This window comes from Castanea sativa, chromosome 12 (assembly GCF_040712315.1).
Source record: "Castanea sativa cultivar Marrone di Chiusa Pesio chromosome 12, ASM4071231v1".
In the NCBI taxonomy this organism is placed as follows: domain Eukaryota; kingdom Viridiplantae; phylum Streptophyta; class Magnoliopsida; order Fagales; family Fagaceae; genus Castanea; species Castanea sativa.
In genome coordinates, this window is record NC_134024.1 from 12642795 (window position 1) to 12669356 (window position 26562).

The 26562-nt window shown below is 33.1% G+C and overlaps 1 protein-coding gene and 2 non-coding genes across 6 annotated transcripts; 2 read left to right on the plus strand and 1 right to left on the minus strand.

Moving 5' to 3' along the window:
- Positions 1 to 4430: 4430 nt before the first annotated feature.
- LOC142618224 (uncharacterized) lies at positions 4431 to 20019 on the minus strand. Of its 4 annotated transcripts, XR_012841219.1 has the most exons (15): positions 19890 to 20019; positions 19625 to 19772; positions 18649 to 18767; positions 18469 to 18556; positions 15059 to 15204; positions 12596 to 12748; positions 12417 to 12524; positions 12048 to 12159; positions 8844 to 8987; positions 8156 to 8193; positions 7977 to 8069; positions 7414 to 7497; positions 6609 to 6752; positions 5833 to 5940; positions 4431 to 4708 (listed from the first exon to the last, which is right to left on the minus strand). XR_012841219.1 is itself a non-coding variant. In XM_075791132.1 (14 exons), exons 1-14 carry the CDS (start codon positions 19956 to 19958, stop codon positions 4586 to 4588), a joined length of 1569 nt encoding a protein of 522 aa, XP_075647247.1. In that variant the 5' UTR covers positions 19959 to 20019; the 3' UTR covers positions 4431 to 4585. The 4 variants fall into 4 exon arrangements, 3 of the variants coding, with proteins under 3 accessions (XP_075647247.1, XP_075647248.1, XP_075647249.1); XM_075791132.1 differs by lacking the exon at positions 5833 to 5940; XM_075791133.1 differs by lacking the exons at positions 5833 to 5940; positions 6609 to 6752.
- A 76-nt stretch (positions 20020 to 20095) lies between these two features.
- Positions 20096 to 20167, plus strand: TRNAC-GCA (transfer RNA cysteine (anticodon GCA)). Its single transcript has one exon. It is a non-coding gene; the product is annotated as a tRNA-Cys (tRNA).
- A 1547-nt stretch (positions 20168 to 21714) lies between these two features.
- On the plus strand, positions 21715 to 21786 carry TRNAC-GCA (transfer RNA cysteine (anticodon GCA)). Its single transcript has one exon. It is a non-coding gene; the product is annotated as a tRNA-Cys (tRNA).
- Positions 21787 to 26562: the final 4776 nt, after the last annotated feature.

A 26562-nucleotide genomic window follows, 5' to 3' on the forward strand; every position in this document is an offset into this window, starting at 1 on the left:
AATATATTTACTCTCCATGTTGCCGTGCCAGTAATTTGTGTCCTGCCTTTGGTAATCTCAATTTTTACATGGTTCATCCTGCCTTATTGTCTTTTGGTCCATGTCTGCAAGCGATGCATCATATGGTACTCTGACAAGCTTGAGATACTAAATTCTAGATTAGATCCAATCCAACAGCATGGTATTCCAAATTTATCAACAGCCTTCAGGTAGCCCCCTAGGGTAGGTATCATCATCAATATCCACCAAATTCAACAAATTCCTTGACATAGTTGGGAAGGGAGAACTCATCAATATGGGGGCAGATTCATCAATTTACTCGCTTTTTTGGTTATCCAAGTTTGTTTGAGAACCGTCTATTTAGCTGAAACTGAAATTTTTTTGCTTAAAATGTAGAATAATAAAAAAAAAAAAAAAAAAAAGGTTAAAAGCTAGCTGAATAGTACAATGGACTCATGAATGATACAAAAAAGTAGCTAAAAACTCAAATAAACTGAACTTTTCATCATATTCCAAACAAACTCAATCCTACCATCTAACCTTAGATACCTTGGTAATCCACACTCTGCCTTAGATACCTGGGTAAACTTATGGATTGTATCAGTCATTTGACTAAAGTCATCAACTTTCCTAGAATGCTTCCTAGTCTTATGTTCTGAAACAATAAGACGCTTTCCAAGCTTTTCAGTCATCTACTCCAAAATTTTGTACTGAAATTTTGAGTTTGCAATTTAAGTTCGGTCACAAAATATTGGCAGAGTAGCTGAAGTTTTATTTTGATGTGTACCATTTGAAAGCTTTTCTGCCGTCTTCATCAAATATTTTCTACACGAGTGGGTTCTTGTATCATGTATGAATGTGGAGTAAGATCTGTAGTGAGAATGACTTGGACAGTAGGTAATTTTTTGGAAGGAGGTTTCATGGGTGTAAGCTAATATAAGGTAAGTTTGAAAATATAAAATTCAGTGATTTTATCAATATCGGATTTGAGGTACATATTAGTCGCTTTCTTGTAGAAGTTCTATCATCAATATTTTATCCTAGAAAACTAAAATATCATTTTTTTTTTAAAAAGAAAAAAAAAACTAAAATATAAGATAAAACTAAGCTAACTACTACCTACTTTTAACTCATCAACATCAAAGACTAAATTATCTCAACGTAGAGTAGTAGGTTCGATTAACTTAATTGGTAAAGTCTTTTATCGTCAAATAAGGGATTTGAAGTTCAAATTTAAACTTTGTCTATACTAATAACCGATTGGTGTCTTAGCCTGTAATATGAGCAATTATCATGGAGTAGACTACATATATTAAACCCTATTTATCAAAAGAAAAATGTTCATTTAGAAGTTCTATTATCAATAGATAATGAGCAAAGAATAACATGGCCTCAAACATAGTCATAATACATATCTATTAAAAGTTTATTAGTAACAATCATAAATTTCAAATTCATGCTTTGTTGACTTTTTCTAATGTTACTACGTAAACTTTTAATGTCTTAAACAATTTTACACATTATTATTTTAAATAATATTTTTAATTGAGTTTAAATTCTATTATATATATAAGCCTTTCACTATAACCTATCAAATTCATATTTTTATTAAATGGTAGAATAGATTGTTCCATATAGAATCTCTGTCATTATAGAAGCTTATTAACAACTACCATAAAATTATCAAATTTTATATTTAGATAGAAAGTAAAAAAGAATAAATCATATTGTGTTAAACTCTTTTTACATATTGCATGAGTTACTGATTAGTTTTTTTGAGTTACTGACTAGTTGATAAAGTGGAATCTCTTAAAAGGCTTTGCTACATTTGCTTTTGCTTTTGAAATTGATACCATTGTAATTAAAGATCCCATGTTATGTGCTATATCTCGATTTCCTTACGATAATCAGGGTTAAATTATTTATCTATTTTGACCTTGCTACTGAGGTTTGACTTGAGAATGATGAACCACTATTGCGTCCTATAATGCCTATATACATATATGCTTCACTCTTTCTTTTTCACCCTAAATTGTACATACGATGGCTCTTTCATTGCTCTTCTTTTGCATCTTTGAGAATTTCTTCGTTGCTAAATCAGGTTGGTGAATCCTCATATGTGTCTTTGTGGTTTGTATACATGTTTTTTGCGTCAGTGTGAGCACGTCCATATACACATAAAATGATTGCTCAATCAATTATAGTAATAAGTTTTATTGTGCATTTATATGAGTTTATTTTGTTCATTGTATAAAAGGTATACATTTTCTCTTGAAGTGAAAATAAACTCATCAAAATCAAATTTTGTGTGTATGTTTGTTTCTTGTGCGATGCTATCATTTTCTCAACATTTAACTTTAAGAATAACAAAAGGGTATTGTTCAAGGTCTAATCCTGAGTATATGTCTCCTTCCCACCCACCTTTTTTAGGATTGAAAAAATTTGCGTAGACTGAGAACACGGTAAGATAGAAGTAGGGTAAGTTGGAGGTATTTTGTCATTCCTAATGAGGTGACTTTGCAACTAATAAGAGAAACAAGACTAAAATAGAGAGATACTTAGAAGAGTACTCAAAATGAAATGATATAAGTATTTTAAATATGGTTATTTGATTTTATTGTTTATAAAAATAAAAATGGGTGTTTTTTTTTTTTAGGAACTCTTTCAAAGTGTTGTTAAAGTTTATAAGACTGGACATTTTTCTATTCTCCAAAATTTGTTAATTTCCAACGTCTATTCTAGTCTATTGTTGACAAAGGGCCCAAGGCGTTGGTACGAATTATAGACTACTAGGTGACAATCTTCCAGTCCCTGATGCGGCCATTGGGCTATTGAAATCAAGAAATATAACCAAAGTTTGGATTTTCGAACCCAACCCTGTAACATAAAAGTTGTCCAAGGAGTTAGAAACGAAGACATCCAACATCTAGCATCAGATCCAAATTCAGCCACTATATATGGGTTGCTAATAACGTTATCCCACATGTCACAGCAGTGAATTTAGGGACGTAACCACAGGCAACGAGGTCATTCTCTGGGGTCTCTAGCAACATTTGTGTATGGTGCCATGCAATGCAGCCCTAAAATCTGCAAATATTACTGTACCAATTAGCACTGTTTTTTCATGTGCCATAATAGGTGCATGCATATCATATCCTCCTTCAAACGGTGCATTTTCGGAAAATGACTTTGTTATTGGATCCACTGTGTCAATTTTGGTGCAAAATCAATGTCCACTTCTAGTCAATGTGTAAATGACCCCAAAAATGTGCACTTAGACTCTGCACTGGGGACCAGTAAAGTCACGGTCGTGACTGACGGGGCTAATCAATATACTATGCTCTTTGAGTCCAAGGTTGATGGCATATGGAGCTAATTATGGGTCGCATCTGGTTGTTTTCAAGCCCAACTAGCACCTCAACCAGACAGAACCCTAACCCGGGCATTTTTAACTCGCGCTTTGGGTCTACTCTATAAAAACGAAAAATAAATAAATAAATAAAAACTCCTAAATAAAATGATGAGTTCAATTTTTTTTTTATACAAGATAGAATTTTTACTCTAGTCCAATATAAGTGTATATGTGTAAAATTCCCCCTAAAAATTTGAACCTCAACTCTTGCTCTTACACCCCCACAAGTATGTATACTTGTGGAATGACCACCGCATCAAGGTTGGGCGGTAATATGAGTTCAAATTTTAAGTTTAAAAGAAAATCATTTGACATTAATGACCCAAATCATTATAGAAAATGGTATATAAATTTATCCCCCTCTTGATTTATTTCCTTCCAAAGAAAAGTTTAAATTCAAAAGTTTTGGAGTTAATTTCTTAAAGCAGAGTTAATGAAGATCTTAAGCCTGCCGATATTAGCAGAATTTAGGGTTATTTTCATCCTGACATGACTGAGGTTTATCCTGTCAATTATACTTCTTTGGAACAGCTCACGCGTACGGTGTAAAAGCAACTTATGGAATAGTTCTTTGATTTATAGTAGTTTATCAGCTATAAGTAAAATTAGTAAATAATGCTCCATGCATGCATTACATGCAGCCCTCTTGAATGGTGTTTTTCCCTGTTTGGGTTTTTAAAACTGATTCAAAGGCATCAAATCAAGTTTTCATGGCTGAAGACTGCATATCATTACCGTTGGAACCTAAACTCAAGGTGCCTAAAAAAAATGTTCACTTTATTTTTTGAAAAAAAAAATCATAAAATTTTTATAAATTAAAACAAACAAACAAAACTCAACACACACCTCAATTGTTTTCTCACTATTTCCGCTGTTTCAAAGCCTAGTCACAAAAATTGAAAAGAAAAATGGAACCTATCAACTGAAAAAGAAATGGCAACAAACACAAACTGATTACCACAGGGTGGGCTGGGGGAAGGGGAACCTAGATCACACTCAGACTACATGAAACACAATATGATTCTAAAGTTTTCTATTTTCTTATTCATCAGTTCTATTAATACTTGCTTTGTATCCAAGTAAAGGAAATAAGAAAACAAGTTATGTGTTACCCATAAACCATCCCTCCTTTTCATTTAAAGATATGCCAGTCATAGGCAGGACTTAATATATTCAGAAGTTATGGAAAAGCATGATAGCATCATCAAGTTTCAGCAGCGATGAATCCAGGAGAATCCTGATGTTCTTTTGTTTTTGTCTTTCCTCTTTTGTCATAGCTTCAAGGGGGTTTATAACCTGGAAGGAGTTTTAACATAGAAAATTATTAGTACATACATTTATCAAAATAAAGGTGTAATAATGGTTGTAACAAGGTGATGAAAGTGCCGGTGATTTAACAACTAAATTTCATAGAGGAATCTGAATATCCAAAGAGAAACAGTGAAGTGATTTTAAAATACTAATGCAACAAATTCAAGAACGGGGGAAAAAATATTATTCAAAAGGAAATGTGTGTGGAGTTTCACAATGAGTGGTTAAACTGTTTGGACTGGATTGAACATCTTAACATTAATTAGGATGCAAAGACCCTTCATTGTCGGGAACGGATTCAACTACTATTTTGCAGTCAAGGTCTCAGTTATTCTATTATTCTCAGTGCTTTCAGTCAGGTTCTGGTATAATTTCAGTAGTATCAGGCCAGTTAAATTATTTGGTCTAAGAACTGTTCCCTTTTGCAAACTGCATATAGACTTGTCAGAAGCAGGAAATCAAAAACAACAAACCATATAGAAGAAATCAAATCAGAAAAGCAAAGAAAATCACTTCTGAATGCACCTGTTGGCAGAACAATATAAGAAAAACGAACAAATAGACATTTGCTGAAGAATTTCAAAATATGATGATCTAAGCCTTTTGATACTGATTAATGGTAAGGTGACTTAAAATCCACCAATTATCATAGGATTAACAATAAAGTTTTCCACTAAATTAATTTGGAGGACAATTTTCCAAACTGATAAGTGGGATTCTCTTAAGAGACCACATATCCTTGCTCACATGTTTCTCATGAGATTTTACAATAAACTTAATGGATTACTATTCTAAACACTCCCAAGTCCCAAACCCCACTAAAAAGTGTCATAGCATCTTTGATGCCAAAGTGCAAGCATTCTGCCTTTCTTAAAATAAAAATATATAATATAAAAAAATGAGAAAAAAATTAGGTAAGACATTTAAATTAGTGCAATTCATTGGGAGTAAAATTGGACAAAGTATTCTTCTTAATAGTCAACTGAGTATTATCATGGAAATTATTGAGCACAAAGCATAATACCCACAGGCAAATAAATATAGTCATCCACATTGAAGTAAAAAGTCCAAGTGAAAGAGGGTTGCTAGCAATGCAGACAATCATTTACCGCCAAGAGTTGGTTACTTTAATACCCATCAAACTCCTCCTGACCCCTTAATCTTGAACCATGGCCCCCCAGCTTGCACCCTAAGCTCTAGTGCGGCCTCATCTCTGGCTACAACCCACCCGTGTCATGAAACACAAAATGCAACAATGGTTTAGACACAGTAGTAGCCCCAATAATAAATTTCTGGTACAAACAAAGATCTCCAAGCCATCAACAGCACTCCAATCCACTACTTGTACTCCCAAAAAGAAACAACAGTACAACCTTGATGATTCAAACAAGGACAAAGTTTGGCTACAAACATAGTTGTAGTTTAAGGCTACAACTTCCTTTAAAAAATATTATCATTGCTACATATTTTGAAATCTAACTGTTGGATTGTATGTTTTTTACACTTTTAACACACATATCAAATTTTGTGCCAACCAGATATTATTTACTATATGATTTACAAACTTATTTTTTATACATAATTTTAAACTACAAAAATGTGCAATTCAAACAATTGATTGATGGCATAGCTATTGATCTTGGATTTTCTAGAGATTTTGCAAGTATCGATGATATAAGAAGAAAATGTAATCTAATGCATAAAACTCCTCAATTAGAAACTCCTCCCAATATGCATGAAGCCATGAGCCTAGTAGTATGAGGCATTCATGGAAAAGGTTACCACTTCCAAAGAGGTTTGACAAGGAAACAACCATAAGCAACATAAATAAGAACTCATTCAAAGGGAAGGCACACAAGAGATTAGTAGTTCATATTCTACATACCTCTTTTTCCTTATCCCATTCGTAAGCTGCTCGTAGACTCAAATTTAAAGCAGCATGGAACATCTCATCTAGTACATGTTCCCACAGAGGGCGCTTATTTACTTTCCACAACAATATATTTCTATTTGGTGCTAAAACTAATTTCTGCAAGGAGAATTAAAAATTATCATAAAGAACTCACAAAGTCGTGCGCGCGCACACACAAAACACATGGGTACAGATATATACTAGCCTTTTCTATCTTTGTGTTGCATATGAGTATAATTGAATTAGAGTTTAAAGTGTTTCTTTTGATAAAGTTTTTTTAAAAAAAAATTAGGGTTTATATTAGTAGAGAGAGAGTGAGAGAGAGGTTTAGAAAAATAAGTACTAATTACTTTGAATCCAACCTCAGTACAAAATTGGAAAAGACTTTTCAATCCCAAATTCGCTGTAGTCCTTGTGTGCCGGGGCACACGCAAGAGAGAGAGAGAGAGCAAAAAAGTGAAAAAAAAAAAAAAAAAAAAAAAAAAAATAGGGAAGCAGAATCCGATCAGAAATCTAACCTAATAGGGGCAACTAAAATGAAGAAAATGAAATAAAAATATTAACTCAAGTAAGAGTAGAACAAAAAAACAAAACCCAAAAGAAATTCAAATGTGTGAGCATGATGACCCTGCCAAAAAAATCGTACAAGAGGAACTCAGGTTTTTAAAAATCTCATTTAGCATTAGTATTTTCAAAAATATATTGGATAATTTTGACCTAAATCTTAATACTTATATGAAATATTGATACATATATTGTATAAATGACAGCCATTCACCTCCATATGCAAGTACTCATCCTTCCACATCTTATAAAGAATCTTGGGCGCATCCTTCTTTTCCACAAATGTGGTATCTGAAATCTACATTAAGGAAAAAGTTGGATTAAATAACACATCAAACATATCCTTCGTATATCTGAAAAAGCATCTTTGAAGAGCAATTGCTTCCAAAAAAGGTCATGGAAAAAACAAGTGACTGACAAAGAAAAATTGCTTTTAGTGAAACTAGTTATTACTGTTATGGGTTTGTATCGAGTCAGAGGCAAAATAGAATTATCATTGTAATCACCCACATATATAAATAATATTTGTGTAAGGGTAATGAACTTCGAATGCCCAAAACACGCTTCCAGAGACACAGTATTAGAGCATATGGTTAGGAGTTCGAACCCTATCTCCAATCTACCTCCCACTTAAAAAAAGTTAAAATCACACAGGTTAGGCACACAAATTAAGACAGAGGGAAGTGTTAGAATGGTTAAATGAAAAAAAAAAAAAAAAAAAATCACCATTTCCTAACAATTTAAACTTTTGGGGACAAGCAATAATTTATCAATTACCTTATCAGTCTCAACTAGACGGCCATTTTTTGACAGTAATCTGAAAATTCTATAAGCATCCCTTCCATATCTTTTCAACACAATTGATTCTACCTGCAGTGAAGAAAATGTAAGACATCTTTTGGTGATGGAATTTATGAATTCTCATATATTTTGAAACAAAACATAAGTCAAGAAACCTCATCATTCTGTGCTGATTCAATAATTTTCTTCAAATCTGAACAACACATATGAATGTGTCAATAGAGACCAAATAAAAAATAAACCAGCTAAATAGAAAGATTGAGTGAACTCATTAATGATGTGACAGCTTTATATCACAAGATGATAAAGAGTCTAGGAAGCACGGACACCAAATAGGTACCATACCTGTCGGACACAAGACATGTTTGGGACACTTCCACACGCATGTCCCAACTGTCCTTTTTTTTTTTTTTTTGAAAATTGCGGGACACAGGAGGGACACTTATCTTTTAGTTTTCAATCCTAAACGCTTATCTAGTTATCTTTTATTTACCCCTTTGGATCTTTTTCTTGATTTATATTCTAATATCTAAACATCATTTATTACTCATGAATTCACTTTTTATCCATTATTGCTCTAAAATTGAGATATATATATATATATATATATATATATATATATATAACATTATATGAAAAAATAAATGCATAACAATATTTTAAAATATAAAATATATATGTTTCATAATTTATTTTTATGTGTATCCCCGCAATATCGTGTCCTAAATTTTCAAAAATTGCCGTGTTGCACCCTTTCCATACCCGTGTCCATGTCCGTGCTTCCTAGATAATAAAAAATAAAAAAAAATAAAAAACTGAAATTAGACAAAGGGAATGGGATACCAATACTATATGAGTCAGCTGTCCCTCTAGCAGAGGCAGGACAACCCAACTGGACAAGGGAAGCTCTAACATCGTCTAAGGTCATAACACGTCCTTCTTCACTCTTTATAACCTCTTCAAAAATGTTATCCAGTGATAGGGGAACTGGAACATGTAATACAGAAAAATAAGCTTATGAGTTAGAATGGGATAATGGTATTGGAGAGAAATGAATGCAGAGGAAAGACTTGTGAATCTTTTCTCTTGTTTCCATTTTTTATGTCACGATTTCTAAGAAAAGAAAGCATGTTCTAGAAAATAAATTTAAAAAGAACCCATATAACGCATATGAGCAAAGAAAAAGAAATGCATTAGCTTAGTACAAGCAAGTTAAGCAACTAAATTACGAAAAAGTAAATTGATTTTTTTGATAACTGAAAAAGTAAACTGAATTGAAAAGAAAGGAATCATATTAACTACGAAATACTCTCAAAAGTTTAGTTCACATAACTACAAGACACTATTCTTGCACATACAGCACCAATTTACAAGCACCCTAAATGCATCTCCAGGGAAAGTGAACACCTGTGGACTGTCTCATAATTTCATAGGACAAGTGAACTTCAAACCTTCCATTCTTAGACAATCTCCAAGATGATTGGTCCTCCTGTTAGATAACAAAGAAAAAAAAACTCTACAGGCTCTAATTCCCAATCCTAAAAGGATCAAGTGAGTTGAGGATTCCAATGCCGCATACCAAGACCACTAGCAAAGCATCCTCATCCAGGGCCAATGTAAATAAGTTAGGAAAGAGATCTCTTAGAGAGCAGTCCCACACCATGGATCAGACCAAAAATGAACATGAGAGCCATCCCAATAACAAACTTCTTATATTTAGAGAAGGTATTCCGCCCTCCTCTAATAACTCTTCCACAAACCATCTCCATGCGATCCCCTAAGCACCTCCATTGCCCCCATGTTTCTCTGTATTTCACAGAAATAACACATCTCCAGAAATATTCCTTATCAACTCCAAACTGCCACAACCATTTCTCTAAGAGGGCTTGATTAAAACTACTCAATTTACAAATCCTTAATCCTCACTCTTTCAATGGAGAACACACCACAACCCTGATCAACCACATGCAATTTAGACATATCTACCATCCCCCACGCAAGATATCTCTTCGGAGTTTCTCCACTCTATTAAAATACAATATTCAATATGAATGACGTAAGGCATGGGTTTTTATCTTATGACCTTACAAGCTTTGGACTTCTTATAAGACAAAGAAAAAACTGTTAGAACTAATATAATTAACTCCACTTCTACCTAAACAACTAAATGGTTTTGATACTTTCAAAAACCAGACTGAATAAAGAACCAGGGGGAATAATTTCATAAATTGGACCATGATTTCATAAATAATTTAATAATTAATTAATTAAAATACAAATAATTAAATATATAGAACAACATCTTAGAGCCTCCATTCCTAGATTCCATGAGATCCGTGCGCTTGACGCTTTTACCAAAATTGGGATAGGTGTTGATGTAGAACGTGTAGGTATAAGATAGAATATAAGAGAAACAAAACAAAACCCTAGTCTTCACCACCTTAGGGTGTTTGGCATCACCACGAAACGTAGAACACAAACTCAGAGAATATCTCTTATTATCAAAATACACTGCTACAAAATGTCTGGGGAGCCTCCTCTTATAGGCTCCCAATTACAATCATAATAAATGCCACCAAATTTGAAGATACAGAAGTAAATAATAAAGGCCACAAAGATCAATTTCAAGATACTGAAGACAGAAATAAGGGGTATAGAAAATAGCTATCTAATCTATCTATGCCCTAGTGGTGCTCGCACCAGGTGTGTTTTGTAAAGGGTGGCTCGTAGACAGACAATGGGAGCCAGCAGACTGGGTGTTTCTCTATTTAAGCATTTGCCAGTATATTTGGTCAAGAATGGGGACTATGGTGTTTTGGGGGAAGTGTTTTTAAAGGCCAAACACCCTTAGCAGCATGCTGATAAAAGAAGTATGGGGTTGCCGTGTTATTGAAATGGCATTCTAAGACAGAAACTCAAGCCACTCACCCACTTGACCCAAGAAGAGGTTGCTGATTTGCACAGTTAGACCCGCAGGTCAACAGTTTAGACTTTAGAGTGGTTATTCACATATACAGTTATTTAAGATTAATTGGACAGTGTAAGGAAGCAGTTCACAGTTGGACCACCGATCTGGTCCCCATTTATTAAAACATTGGACACTACTTAATTTTAGGTGAAAAGATACTTTCACTAGATACTAATTGAAAAGCCACGTGATACATTCACTAGATATTAATTACAGATATATAAACCTAGACCTATGGAAAATAATCTGTGGAAGAGAGTGCTGAACCACTATCCACGCTGTGATTGGAATAAATTAACCCATTTTTTTTCTTTAATCCAAAATGAAAGCACTGTACAGCAAGAGAAACTCAATTATAAGAAATGCCCCAAGATTAGTTCCTTACCAGAAGACGAACTCTACCTTCATACAAATTATATAACCAGAAATAAAAAAAACAAGTACATATACACATTACACATATATATTGTAGATTGTGTGGAGCTTATGAATTGTAAAATATCACTCTCATGCTCCCTCCCACTTCCACTCTCTTAAATTGCATCCTAGATATAAACCATCTAATGTCTGGGGCCTGGGCTGACTAAACAATTGGACTGCCCAAACAAACCAAGATAAGCTAGAGTAGTTTATAGTGAGCAAACTAAGTCTAGGCCTGCAGGCTGCATCACTTAGCAACCATAGTAAAAGGTATCTTGCATGCAATTTATGATTATTAAGTACTGCTGAATTTTGCTCTCCCATCCGTTCTTCCTTATTTAGACTTATTACTAGGTATAAGTTCTTCAAAAGGCCAAAAAGGCCCAATCCAACACCAGTACTGATTAGATCATTTCCCCATGTGATTGCCTATCCAGAATTGGAAGCACCATATGAGGACTTCAATATCAGACATCATATATCTTTCCATTTCTCATAAGCCAAACCTAAATAGATAGTACGTGTGTGTGTGTGTGTGTGTGTGTGTGTGTGCATGCGCGAATCAATCACAATCTAAATATAATGTTAAAACATAAAGTATAAAAATTAAAAAATTAAAAATTAAAAAAAAATAAATAAATAAAAACTTCGCAGTTTACCTGACTTTTCTGTTTTCACTTTCTTCTCTAAACCTCTAGTTGCATCCAGCTTTGCTTTTAAGACTTTTACAGCTCCATCATCCAGGGATGATCTCACATTCTCAATGCATGCCTAGAACATACACACAACATACTATTTCAATTATGATATCAAAGCTAATATAAAAATAGTGAATTGAAGTTTAAAACATTTCATCTCGCATAGAAAAAAAACAAAAACAAAAGAAAATATTGAGGATAGAAAGGAAAAGGACCAATTTGATTCATCTGAAGATATAAAAAGAACAGGTAGAACATGACACTGCAAGATGCAAAACATTAGACAATTGAGCATGAGAGAGAGAGAGAGAGAGATAACAAAAAACCAACCATATGCCTAAGACGACGCAGAAATTCCTCAAAATTGGCACGCCAAAGAACTACTTCCCCTTCTTCAGCTGTAGATTCTCTATCCAATTCCAAAGAATCACGCTTACGCTATAAAATGAGAAAATTACAATCACAATTCAAGTAACCCTGCAACCTGAAATGACAATTCATATACCAACCTTTTCTCCAACAATCAAACTAGGGGAATCATCTGTGCTTGTTTCTCCATTGACATCAAATTCAGTATTTGTTATCATGGAAAATCTTTGTGCTTCCATAGGCCCTGCTGCTGCTAAAACACGTTGTTCTATGGTCTCAGACTCTTCATTTATCTGTTAGCATTTATTTAGAAGGGAATTATAAGAATCCAAATGTAGCTTACATCATTACATACTCAAGATTTTTTTTTTCTTGTACTTATTTTTATTTTAAAATATTTTTCTAAGTTACGCTTTAAGTATGAGTAAATAGATTATGAACTAAAAGTATTGATGGTGCAACTTGATTACCAAAAGGTAAAGCAAGATAGCTTGAAATCAAAGACTTTACACACCCCCAGTAGGTTTTGAACCCATAATCTTACCTTCCACCACTTCTTATGGAAGGAGAAGGTGTTGTTTCAACTAGAACTCATTGGCAAAATCAAACACTAATTTTAACATCCCCCCTTTAGCCAAGTTGTACCTCTCCCTCTTTAGTCTTTGATAAGGAGTAATTCTTGAATTCAACTTCAACCTCTAAGAAGGTAAGAATTTGGAAGGCAAAGAGCCACCCAACATTGTGTAGCTTAATATTATCTTTTGATAGAAGACTCAATCCTAATAGTTCATTTCACTTGCTTTATGGATTATTGATAATTTCAAACAAACTCTATTAAGCCCCATCCCAACTGAAAGATAAATTTTAAGCACTCAAACTTAGTAACCATATTAACTCAAAATGATAACCCTCATACCAAAAGCTCTTTAATAGATATTTACAAAAAAAGTATAAGTGAAAAAATGATAAATAACCATAAATAAGTAAAGCACTTAATTTATGAAACAAATACAATCAACAATCAAGCCTTAGTCTCAAAATTTTTGGGTCATCTATGAATCCTCAACAAATCAAGATCGGCCACATGCCACACTCTTTATTGTCTCCTCAATTGATTTATCCTTTTTTACTACTTTTATGTTATTTTAGGTCTTCCTCTACCTTTTCTTCTTATTCCCTAGACTTAAATCAAGCACATGACCAAACCATCTCAAGTGATTCCCCTGCATCTTTTCATTTATAGCGACCAATTCTATCTTTAAATGCAATGTTGTGAAAGTGTGCTTAAAGCTCAAAACCCCAATGTCTAAGCGCTTCGCTTTGTCAAAGCGGAGTTCTTTTAATGAAGCAAGCCTTAAGCACACTTTTTAGGTGCTTTTTGAAAAAGTTTTTTTCTTTTAAGAAAATAAAATTCATTAAAATTAATTGCTCAATCTTGAAGCAAATGACATGGACCATTGATTTATTACAAAAACAATATTCTTAGTGTGCAATATTACACTATCTATCTATCCATCTATATAAATTACCTGTCGAAGGACATGAACCATGACAATTTACTATTCTGGACTCTCTAGTCTTTGCATTTTGGAAATATTTTGTTTCAGCCATATACTTCCTTTTTTATCAATAAGTAATAAACTTCATTGAAATTAAAATAAGGAAAAAAAGATGAAAAAAGGAAGTGTGCTAAAAGGCAAAAAAAAAAAGGAAACTAAACAGCAATGGAAGTACAAAAATCAAGCATGCCAGGCAGAGACGTGAAAGTAACAACACCCAAAGCATTTGCTCACTTAAACCAAGTCTAAAAGAAGACAAGTTTCAACTTATGAACCGACCTTTAATCCCCTTAAAAAGTACGTTCTTTCCATCCATATGACCCACATAAGACAATGATAGATTATGCTCCAAAGCACCTTAGTTTTGAGTCCATTAAACTTGCCTAACCAACTTGCTATAAGTTTCACAACACTACGCGGCATGACACAATGAACACCAAACAGGGAACACACCATATTCCACAACTCTTGAGCTACTGGACAATGTAGAAGTAAGTGATCAATAGATTCAATAGTCTACCCATTCCTCGTTTAATCATATAGTTATCACAGATTTGATTTTTAAAAGTATAAGAAAATTATATAAATTTTTTTCAAAAAAAGAAATATATATATATATATATTATTAAACTTTCTATGACTAGATTATTATCATATTGTCCATTGATGAGTGTTTTTCAAATTTACTAAATAAAAACTTGAAGAAATTGAAAGAACTTTCGTAAAATTTGAACTTAAAAAATTTGTGCATTTGCACTATCTATTTTAGCCAATAGGCAAAATATATTAGACTTACACGGTTTGACTTTTTTTTATATGGGCAATAAGTTTAATCAAAATCTTTTTATCTACACATAGCAATACCAACATCACTCCACAGTTCACACAAAGTATAACTGCAACTTAGATACCAGTAGCATGTGCACTGTTGATCTAAAGATGGAATATGCATATGTGCATGCAATGCAAGAATAATCAACTGTCACCCATCTCTGTACAACATAAAATCACCACCAAGTAAATTTGACAGGAGTCAACAATTACCTTAGCAGATTTAGTACCTCGTTTCTTGGAAGTTGTTTCTACTTTAACCTGTTCAGGAACAAGTGGTTCAGGGGCCGGGCAGCGTTCAACAAAATGGGCAGCCAAAAGCTTAGTGAGGCCTTCTCGTACAACATCTTCACGACATCCTGAAAAGTGTGTGTGTGCAGGACATATTAGATCACCTGAATCACTTACATCAGTATAATAGTTTTCGCTTCAAAAGTATAACAACATATTAATATCATGTTTGTATATATATCAGAAACAATCTAATTCTATCCTTTAGAAACTTAAGAATATAAACAACTTGAACTATTCTAGAAGTGTAGGATTATTAGAAGAGCAACAATATAGTCAGAGCATGGCACCTCAGTAAATACAGAGGGAATAATTTATATCCAATCTTTCAAAAGCTAAGCGCCTCGAACTATTCCAGGATAAAAAGGTCATTACATAGCATGTCTTTGAAAAGTTATATGGATATAGTCCTACTTTACAGTATTTTTCCATGAACCAACCACTCTCAAGAATTGGACCCCATGCACTTGCACTTGAAAACTATAGACTTTTACAAATTGCACAGATGATGGCCCCTATTTAACTAGTCTGGTACAAGTAGAATTATTGATAGAAAAATAAACTAATTATGAATGAATTCTGCAGGATAAAGGATGACCTTCTAGAGAACCCATTGTCTGCTCTTCCAAATCAACCCCATAGCAAAGAGAAGAATCATGCAAATAAATTAAACAAAACAGCCACCCTAATGCAGGGAAACATTTCCTATACCTTGGGAAAATTCCATATCAAATTTGATCAAGAAACTTCTAGACTTAAAGTAGCACAACAAAAGACTCGAGGAAAGTAAATAGTTTATAAATACTTTGGCAACATAATCCAGCAGTCACAAAGATGAATTTCCAGACAAGTCTTCCAACATGCCAACTAATGAACCTAACATAACATTCCACCAAGAACAACCAACCTAGTCTGCTGGAACCAAGAATCTTCCCCTCACCATATATATTAAAAAACAATATACAAGGAGGCAAGCATTGATCCCTATTACTCTCCTCTTAAATGAAATATCATCAAATAAATTTAGGATGCATAAGACTTCTAAAGAAGCCATTCATGAGATATTGAAGTATCACTACTTGATAATCAATTAATTTTACTAACTCAAAGTACTTTTTTCCTCTCAAGTCTCAATACACATCCTCTTCCTTTCACACCTCAAATATCCAAAACAAACACTGCTTAATAAAGGTGATAAGTACTTACATATATTTGAGTTCATGGCAAAAAATATGAGTTAGGCACTCAAGATTGGATACCCAAGGTTTCCTGTTGAGATATTTTATCATATTGAAGGTAAAGGGGAAGGGGAAGCATTTCCATCTTTTTATCTTTATTTTTATCAGTAAGTTATACATGTACCCCCGATGGGTCTTTTTTCTTTTCATAGTACTACCTTGTAAAAATTGACACGAAGTAGCCTAAAGAATTCCAATTGTAAAAATATCGACATATGGATCGACTCTATAAAGTAATGAACAGTTACATTCTGTGAGACCTTAAACAAAAGACCAGTCATAAAGAGAACTAATGAAGGATGCTTTCAATTGAGTTGAGACTCCACATCTTCAAAAGTACGCCAATTTCTTTCCCTCCATATAAATTATAATCCACATCAAACATAAAGGAGTAAGACTAACATATGAATTAGGTCCCCTACTCCGCACACGCACACACACACACACAAAAACTCTCATAGTAGTCTTGGCCCTCCATATGGATTTCCAAGGCAAAGGCACAGGAGGTGTACCCCTATGGGTCTTGAACCCACAACTTTACTCTCCACCCTGTACTTAAAGGATAAGGAGGTGCCCCTTGAGCTACAGAGCATTAGCAAGGGGAGGCACTTCCAAGTATACAAAATCAAAATAAGTAGAAAAAAGCCCTAGAAAATTAGGAATTACATGATAAAACTAGAATATCTAAGAAAGAGTCCACTGTTAATTGTAAGGGCATTTTGTAGGAAATCCATTCATGCAAAAAACATGCCAACTTATGATTTGGAACCAATCACAAATGCCCTCTTAATATGCATGCTCCAGACTCATCTCAACATGCCTTGCCCACGCCCCAGTTGCCCTGCCAAGTTGATTGGTCCTTTTATAGTCCTTTTAGTACCCCCCCTAAAAAAAAAGCGCCCTATACTCCATTAATCACACACAAATATAGAGGTCCACTAATGATGCCATGCACTGGTTGTCTACAGGCAAGGATATCACGTTAAGTGTGTATTCTTTTGTGCAACCTCTGGAAATGCACCATCCTCATCAAGCTTTTTACTCTCTGATTTTCCATCTAACATTTATTTTTGTTTGCATTCTGACTAGGTATATTTTGACAGTTCACCATACTTCTATACTTTTTTATAAGTCAATATATTTTATTAAAAGAAAAGATTACTTCATGTTCACAATGATGAACACAACAGAACCTATAAGAATTATGCACAAGAGTGAAATGCTTCTGTGAAATCTACGAGGGAAATGCTACTTGTCAGACCCCACAGGCAAGACCAATCAAACAGGTTTGAATCAGCAATGATTCCAACTGAGCCTATGATCTTTCTGTGAAATATAAGAGGGAAATACTACTTGTAAGACCCCAAAGAAGAGATCAATCAAACAAAGTTTGAATCAGCAATGATTCCAACTGAGCCTATGATCTTTCTGTATCATCAAAGATACGACTATTAGTCTATTACACTCTTACCCGTACTTGCTTAGAGATGACCATCCACATCAATATTTTTGGAAATTAGTCCCAGGAAATTGCTCAAAGGAGGGGCAGTGTTTAATTGTTTAGGACAGTGATCCACCAATCTATCATCACACTATATGTTTTCTGCCACATAATCTAATACCTTCTTTTATGATCTCACTTCTTCTGTTTTTATGGATAGGTATGATCTCACATCTATTTTAATAATAAATATCTATGATATATTCCAAACTCCAAATGGCAACACCAAATCTGACTAATACAACATGGACAGTAGATAGCTACACTGAAACTATTCAAAATTGATTTTTTTAAGGTGATCTAATCTACCAAGGACAATAGAATATATCTGATTTTCTAAATTATTGTTATGCCTTGCTCACATGCCCCTTGATTGTCTAAAGATCAGATGTTGCTGTTGAGAGACTCTTATTGATATCACATGGTATGTTATCATCAATTATAGTCACAAAAAACTATAAATATAGAATTACTGAAGCTTTTTTAGGCAAAAACTTCAATCTAAGCAATACTCCCTGTATATTTTTGTATTATATTTATATCTAGGATACAAGCAGAAATTCAAAATAATAAGAAATTCATAAGAGACTTGCCATCTTTTCTCTTCGATTTGGCTCTTTCAACCATTTGCACCAGTGTAAGCCTACCATTCTGAAGCAAACCCTCAAGAAGTTCTTTACACTACAAAAACAAAGAAACAAACTCAATAAAATAATTTTATCTTGACTTCAAAAACCGTGTAAAGCATCAAACCAAAAACTAAAAATACTAACTTCTTGATCAAGTTCACGAGACACAATCTCCAAGAATTTGGGAAACCTCATGCGATGGAGTATGTTACTAAAAAACGCCAAATACTGGGTATTAGCTTTTGGCCCATCTCCAAAACCACCTGCAAGTATAGTTACTCGTATCATCATCATGAGTTTAGTTTACCCTCTCATTGGTTGCTAGGAAAGCTATATACTTGTATCTTTTGATTCTTTTCCATTAAATTTAGCCAACAAATTTTTATTGGCACAAATTACCTGCATTTGCAAACCATAATTTCATGATATTCCAACACAGTGGATTTTTTTTTTAAAAAAAATTAATACAGTTGAATTCAAAAATCTTGTTTGCAAATCAAACTCTCTTTATTGGGTATTTAACTTTAAAATCCATGGTCAAAGTGCCAAACCAAAAACTAATCTTTATCAAGACTTTTGAGTCACTTGTAACCCAAATAATGGAAAACCCTTCACCCAAATTCTTAACTTAAATTTATTCTCCAATTCCCACATTGTACTTTCTTTTCTTTTATGTGTGTGTATATTTGTTAATAAGCTATAAATGAAACTAAATGGTCTAGAACAGTTTGGTAGTTCTATTTCATTGCAGGATTATCCTACATTGTCATGGCAACCTATCAGCAAAGTCAACCAGCTCTTTTATGAACTCCCAAACACAATGTATAAAATAACAACAAAAAAGCTGCGAGGCGTTGTGATTTTAAAAACAGAGTTTTGGGTTTTAAAAACGCTCTTTTAAGCAACCAATCAGTAAAGTCACCGTTATGTAGCTAGAATTTATACAAATAACACAAAATAGAATCAATGAAAAACCCTAAACCCAACTACTCCTACCATACTATATATGTAACGACCCAACGAAAATCGCTAGCCACGTCTGAGCTTATACACACACTCAAACAATCCAATCCAATCCAATACAATCAAAATTGGCACAATTTGGGGAATAAGAAATGACCTTGTGATTCGAGAGTGAAAGCTTGGACGCAATTGTGTTGGATCAAGATGAGGAGAGAGTTCTTAACCTGTTGAGGAGTGAGCTCCGTGTACCGAATTACCTGCTGGAGCGTTAGAGGTCCTCTTCGAAGAAGATTATCACACACTTTCTGCATTTTCAAAGATACACAACGTATTAGATACAGAGAGACAGGTATATATGTATAGGTTTTACAGAGAGAGAGAGAGAGAGAGAGAGAGAGAGAGAGCGAGAGAGAGAGATTTACGGCGACGAGAGTGCCGAAGTGGTTGGTGATGAGGTGTACGGCCAACTTGATGCCGTACGGGGTCGCCATTGTTTGGTTTCTCTTCTTGCTGCTGCTTCGTCGTGAGGGAAGAGGGCGGGAAGGAGGTGATGTGATTTTACTTTTCTAGGGTTTAACGCTTTCAGGATTATATTTATTTCTTATGGAGGTATTTGGATCGTGTGAAAGGGTCCATAGCTCAGTGGTAGAGCATTTGACTGCAGATCAAGAGGTCACCGGTTCGAACCCGGTTGGGCCCTTAATGACATTATATTTCTTTTTCATCAAAAAATATTCATTTAAATTATTAAATCCCAAATTACTAGATTCATTGCTTCTTTTTGTTTTATACTACTTTTACTCTCTACTTTTTTTCCCTTCTTTTATTTGAGATTTTTTTTATAATGATAATAATAATATATATAATGAGTATGCACTATCATTGGGTGAAATACGTTACAATTCAACCGCGAATGTAATTTTTTTTAAGTTATTGAATTAATGATTCAATATATGTTATATGCTATATGTTATATGCTACTCACTAATGGGTGAAATAATATATTTTATTTTATTTTTTGAAAAAGAAATCAATGATTCAATATATGTTATATGCTACTCACTAATAGATTCTCATGATTTTTCAAATCACGGTCCATGATTTATAAATCATAGATAATAATAAGGCATCAAATCTTTATTTGAAAACTAAATAATAATAATAATAATAACAACAACAACAACGATAGTAATAATGAATTGTAATAATAATAAAAAAATTATGTGCAAGTGCACGTGCCTAGTTAAAGGAGAATGTTACGCCTTTAAAGAAGAGAGTGGTTATAAAAGACTCAAACAACTTATACGCACAAAGAAGTAGTTGTCACTTGTCAAAACCTCAAACAACTTAGACTCACAACACTAAAAAAAAGTGATGTAAGGCATCAACTCTTTATTTGAAATCCAAGTGATGTAATCCAAGCCAACCCACGTTACTTACTATTGCCTGGCGCGCACACACAAAAAAAAAAAAAAGTGATTGTCAAAGACAATAGTAAGGCATCAACTCTTTATTTGAAAGATAAATATTAATCATAATAAATAAATGATGTAATATGTGCAAGTGCAGTGCCTCACATAGTTAAAGTGAGAGTTTACGGGAGAGAGTGGTTATAAAAGACTCAAACAACTTAGACACACGATAGAGTGGGTGTGAAAGGCTCAAACTACTTAGACACACAACACTAAATATAATCCAAGCCAACCCACATTACTTACTATTACTTGCCACAAAAAAGTGATTGTCAAAGACTTAAATAACTTAGGCGCAAAATAATCCAAGCCAACCCATGTTACTGACTAAAAATTGCCGTTTGGCTTCATAATAACAAAATGGAAAGTATGCCGCTCCCATAACTGCACGAGACAATGAAACTTGGTGCCTTGTGTGCTCTTTATGAGGTTTTCATTCCCTTTCAAGTACACCCATATATTTACACATACATACAAAAAACTAATTATAACCTTTGATTATATATTTCCTTAATCAATTAAAATCAATATTTTGTTTTATATATTGTTTTATTTGTTAATATAAATACCTATATTTCTTTTCCTTCTCAAATTAGAGAGGTACGAATAGTAGAATACAATTGACATTAGTTTTTTACCTCTTTCGATCACTTTCTCACAATAACTTGTTAGTGTGCGTCCAAGGCTCATATAAATAATTTTGTTAATAAAATAGGTAAAAATATCCAATCAAATATACTCAATAAATTACGTATGTTTGTATTATCATGAGGGTGGGTCCATAGCTCAGTGGTAGAGCATTTGACTGCAGATCAAGAGGTCATCGGTTCGAACCCGGTTGGGCCCTTAATAAATTTTTTCTCGAGAAAATTTATTTCTAATTATGAGCAAATAGATTTATCATACCTTACTATTTTATTTCTATATCATAATTCACAATTTGTGTGTATTAATTAATAACCAATGAATTCCACCCAACAAAAAAAAGGTAATAAATAATAAATGGAGGAGCATGATCTAGACTCCATTGATTTTATTATTCCATATATTTTATGCTCTCGTTAATGTCAATTTAATGGCGCATCATGGTCCATGATTTCCAACTCATAGAGCCCAAATCCTTAGGGGGAAAAAGATGAAATGACTTAAATCATGATTTATATTAACATGATAGATTATATATGCATGCACATGCACATGTACATGTGCACATGTGCACATGTTTCTCAGAAAATGGGAGTAGTTGAAGTTTTCTTGGATACACAATTTTTTTTCCTTTCCAAATTGGGAGGAAAATTGAAAAAAAATAAATAACATTAGTAAAAAAAAGTATAAAATTTTCCTCATTGTTCAATCCTTATAATAAGAAGAAGAATATACTAGTAATTTAATCTCTATTTTTTATATTCTCTACCAAACATATATAATAAAAAATTAATTCTATTAATATTTTTTTATTCTCTCACCATTTTTCCCCACTAAATGGAGCCTTATAACATGCATTCTTATTCTTTATATTCAATATTGAAGGTATTTTTTTTTTAAATTATACTAATTAAAAATAAGGATTTTGTTACCGAATAACTAAAGACATTGGTTTAAAAAAATATTTTTAAATTTTTATATAAAAAATAAAAAATAAATTTTTTTTTTACCATTCTTCGTTAGCAAATGCCCAGTTCATAAAAAGAAAAAAGCAAATTCCCTAAAATAAATATTCACTAATTATGAAGTTGAGAGAAAAATTAAATTGAATTTCGAGTTCCCTTGCAAATTTTTTCAAATAAGTTACTGGGGGCCAGCACAAGACCCCACAAGTATCGAATCAAGGAGACAGAGCAACCAGTGCACGAGGAAATCATGCGTGGACACTGCGTGTGTGTGACGTGCCTATACTTTATTTGTCATGGAAGTTTTGGACTACCCTCATCGCACCTCTGCCCCCAGGTGCTATTCTTGAGCTTGGCCCTTTGGATAAAGATGTTTGCGATAATAATGGATGTTGAAGTAAACTCTTTCTTTTGCCTTGCAGCTAATGAAATTAATTTCTTTGCTTTACCATCTATGACTAAAATCTATTTTGCAGTAACATTTTATGAACCTTTTGCTATCACGTTCAAGGTGTAAAGTTAACATTTTTAGTGCCGGTTCTAGAAATTTTATTCAAGGTGTTCCTTAAGAAGCATAAATTACACAATTTTATTTCTTTTTAGCCTTTAAGTAATTAGGTTTGATTCAATATTATTAATTTTATTCCGTTCCAGCTGTAACGGCCGAAAAATACCGTGCCAGTAAACAAACCGGAACAGTAACCCACCCTATTCCACTTCGGAAAAAATTTCCAGTTATTCCAGTCTATTCTAGGTGTTTCGGTAAATATCAGCTGAAATTCAAGATTCAAACTGCATAAAGTTTGTGCTGAAAAAAATTGTTCTTAAAACCAAAACAAATTTGTATTTTGTAAACCAAAAAACCTCAAAAGGAAAAAAAAAATGAAAAGAAAATAAATGAACAAAGGTACAGCTTAAAAAAAAATCGTATTGAGAAATTTGAGACTCAAAACTTGAGAATATGCATTGCTACACTGATACTAGTAGAAGACACAGAAGTTACGAATAAAGAGGAAGCAAAACGTAGATGTAAAAGTGTAGATGAAAATGTAATAAAATTTAAAAGTATGAAGTATAAAAATCAAGGATACAGAAGACATGCGTGGTTAAGAATAAACAAGAAAAAATAATTAAAAATGAGAAGTAAGTAATATATGTCTAGTGAGGAAAAATAATATTGTAATAAAAAATAATAAAAGGTTGAAAATTGTGTTGTATTGGGCAGTGTGTTTAGTCGAAGAAATCAAGTCATTGCTCAGCCTATAGTAGTTTTATTATAATTTTTTTTTTTATAGATTTTAGTTCAATTTTTTTTTTGAGTTTTTTTTTTTTGCTTGAAAGACCCCAATATATTGTTAATTAAGTTGCTCAAATTATGGACCAAAATTTAATTTTATTGGCATAAAAAAAATTCAAGATGATCCCAAAATTTTTTTAAAATGTAAATAAGTATAAAATTTTAAATTATTATATAGAAATTTTTTTTTCCAGGTCAGGGTGGTCCACCCTGGCCATAAGGTGGCGCCACCACTGAGCATTTCTAGTCAATAACTAATAACTACTATATGTCACATAATGACTTCATTGTACACTTTTTAATTTAGCTATGGGTGGTGTTTATTACTTGCACACATTCTATTATACACACTTTTACACACACTCTAGTTGTACATAAAACTCCTCACACAACTCTAACATTGATAAGAAAGAACTAGTGATGGGACACCTCGACACACAGCGATGTCATGGCACCTTGGCCACACCATACTCACAGCTTGGCCAAGGCAAAAGGAGCCTGGCTCGGCCGAGCTTGCCTTAGCAGAAACGGTATTGAGTTTGCTAAGTTTGTTTTATTTATTGTATAAAAGTACAATTATACCTTAAAAATGGTGATACTTTAAAAATTTTAGTTTTGAGGTGAAAATAAACTAATCTAAAACTAATTAACCATTACATATCCTAATAGAATCAAAGAAAGTGTCCAACAATTAAAAAAATATGTTTGTGTAAAAGAAATATGAACTCTAGATCTCCAATCATTGATACCTTCTCCACGTACAAGGCACAGAATCGTAAGTGTTAGATGGATCCGTGATTTGAGGTTGGTATCAAAACTATGCACTATATTAACTTCTTCTCTTTGTTTTTGGTGGATGTCTTTTCGCACTTGCATGATTGCATCAACTTAACAGTCTCATGAAATAGATTTTTCACAGAATAGTGTTTGAAATGTGTCTCCCCGACCTTTTTAATTCGTATATATAATGTAACAAAAGAAAAAAAGTATTTTACCAAAAAGAGAAAAAGAAAAAAAAAAAAGTAAAATTAGACAAAACCTTGGCGAGGTTGTCGTACATATGAATATGATACACAGTACTATCAAAGTTATCATATATGTTGTCTTCAACGATTCATCTTAAAATGCACGTCATATTGTCGGTCCCAAACGTGAATCACAGTCTTACTATGATGATGATCATAACTAAAGTCATGTGTCTGATTACAAACATGGTCCTCATATTTATAAGCAAATATGTATCTCTTAGGAATAGACACAATTGTATGTACAAATACATTAACTTAAACAGTTACAACTTTATCTAAATATCAATTTCTGTCTACCGAAACAACTTTAGTTGAATTGGCATCTTTTCATACATAAAATACTTGAAAAACTGGAGAGAAAGGGTTCGAGCTGCGGAATTAACAGCATATTATAATTATCTTTAAAAAAAATATATTGTTTTACTAAAGCAACACAATATCCACTAAGCTAGGTTATTATATATGTATGAGAATGTACCATATCATGATGTGATCATCCATCACAACTATACACAATCATATACAATAGCATTGACTGAAAGTTCTTGTGCACGTAATTAGGCTTTGATTCATTTCCATCCTAACAAATAAATGAATCAAATTCGGCTTTAAATCAATTGGAACTTAGTTGAGCTAACCAATCTTAGACATGTTGAGATTTCAATCGGCACTCAGGAATGCGTTTAGAATTGTATATGGCCTTAAATATCTATTGACTTTATAGGAAAAAACTTACAGATCCACGTGTGAGGCCCACCCTATTTGTTTAACTTTAACAATGGGAAAAAACTTACAGACCCACGTGTGAGGCCCACCCTTTTTGCAAGAGCCCGAAATAGAGTGCTCCGAACCACTTAAAAATTGCCCTTAATAATGTAAATGGAATATATGAATCAAGATCACCCTAATAAATGAGATATTAAATGGGCGTGAAATATGTCATCCTCATATCGGACTAAGCGCTAAGTTTCTTGCGGGCAGCATTAGCTGTTTGATTGAAACCTTCAACTGCCTTAAAACCATACAAAGGACTGGAAGGAGTCTAATAATCTATTTATCTTGCTTGCCCCGTGATTAGTGACACAAACTCGACTATTGGTTAATGGGGAAACTGTGATAGCTGATAGCTTGAATAATTGTAAAAGTCAATTAATAAAGGGGGAATACAACTTGACTTTTTCCCTCCAAACAATAAAAGCTGAAAACCTCCTAAACTCTCAATAATTTTTTTAAAAGAAAAAAAAAATTATTTTTAGATAAGATAGAATTTCTAATATATAATGTTTGCTTAATGATTACTTATTACTTTTTATTATCAAACTAAAATATTAATTGATTTTTGGTAGATGCATATTTTGAACCACATATTTCTTATATGACAATAAGAAATTTTACGAGTGAAATTAACTGAAACCTTCCGTATGTTATCAATTATCAGGATTTAGACTTGTGTATTATTATAAAAAAAAAAGGGAGAGAATTGGTGAAGAGGAGCTTTTGGATAAATCAAAGAGAAAACTTGTTGAGGGTATTAATTTTTTTAAGTGCCCTCCAACTTAGTGCACTACAAGCCGATGGTTATGAATCACCCTCTTAATGCATGACAGCCAAATATTAGAACATTTGTCTATAGCCTGTGCAAATTATATATATATACATATATATTATCAAACTAAAATATTAATTGA

What these genes read in the sequence shown, in the direction of transcription:
- LOC142618224 (XM_075791132.1), bottom strand. Translation starts at nt 19,958, where the DNA reads ATGGCGACCCCGTACGGCATCAAGTTGGCCGTACACCTCATCACCAAC. An exon ending in ACTTCGGCACTCTCGTCGCC is followed by an intron (nt 19,773 to 19,889) that starts GTAAATCTCTCT and finishes TTGAAAATGCAG; the next exon opens with AAAGTGTGTGATAATCTTCT. An exon ending in TTTCACTCTCGAATCACAAG is followed by an intron (nt 18,768 to 19,624) that starts GTCATTTCTTAT and finishes CTATACTTGCAG; the next exon opens with GTGGTTTTGGAGATGGGCCA.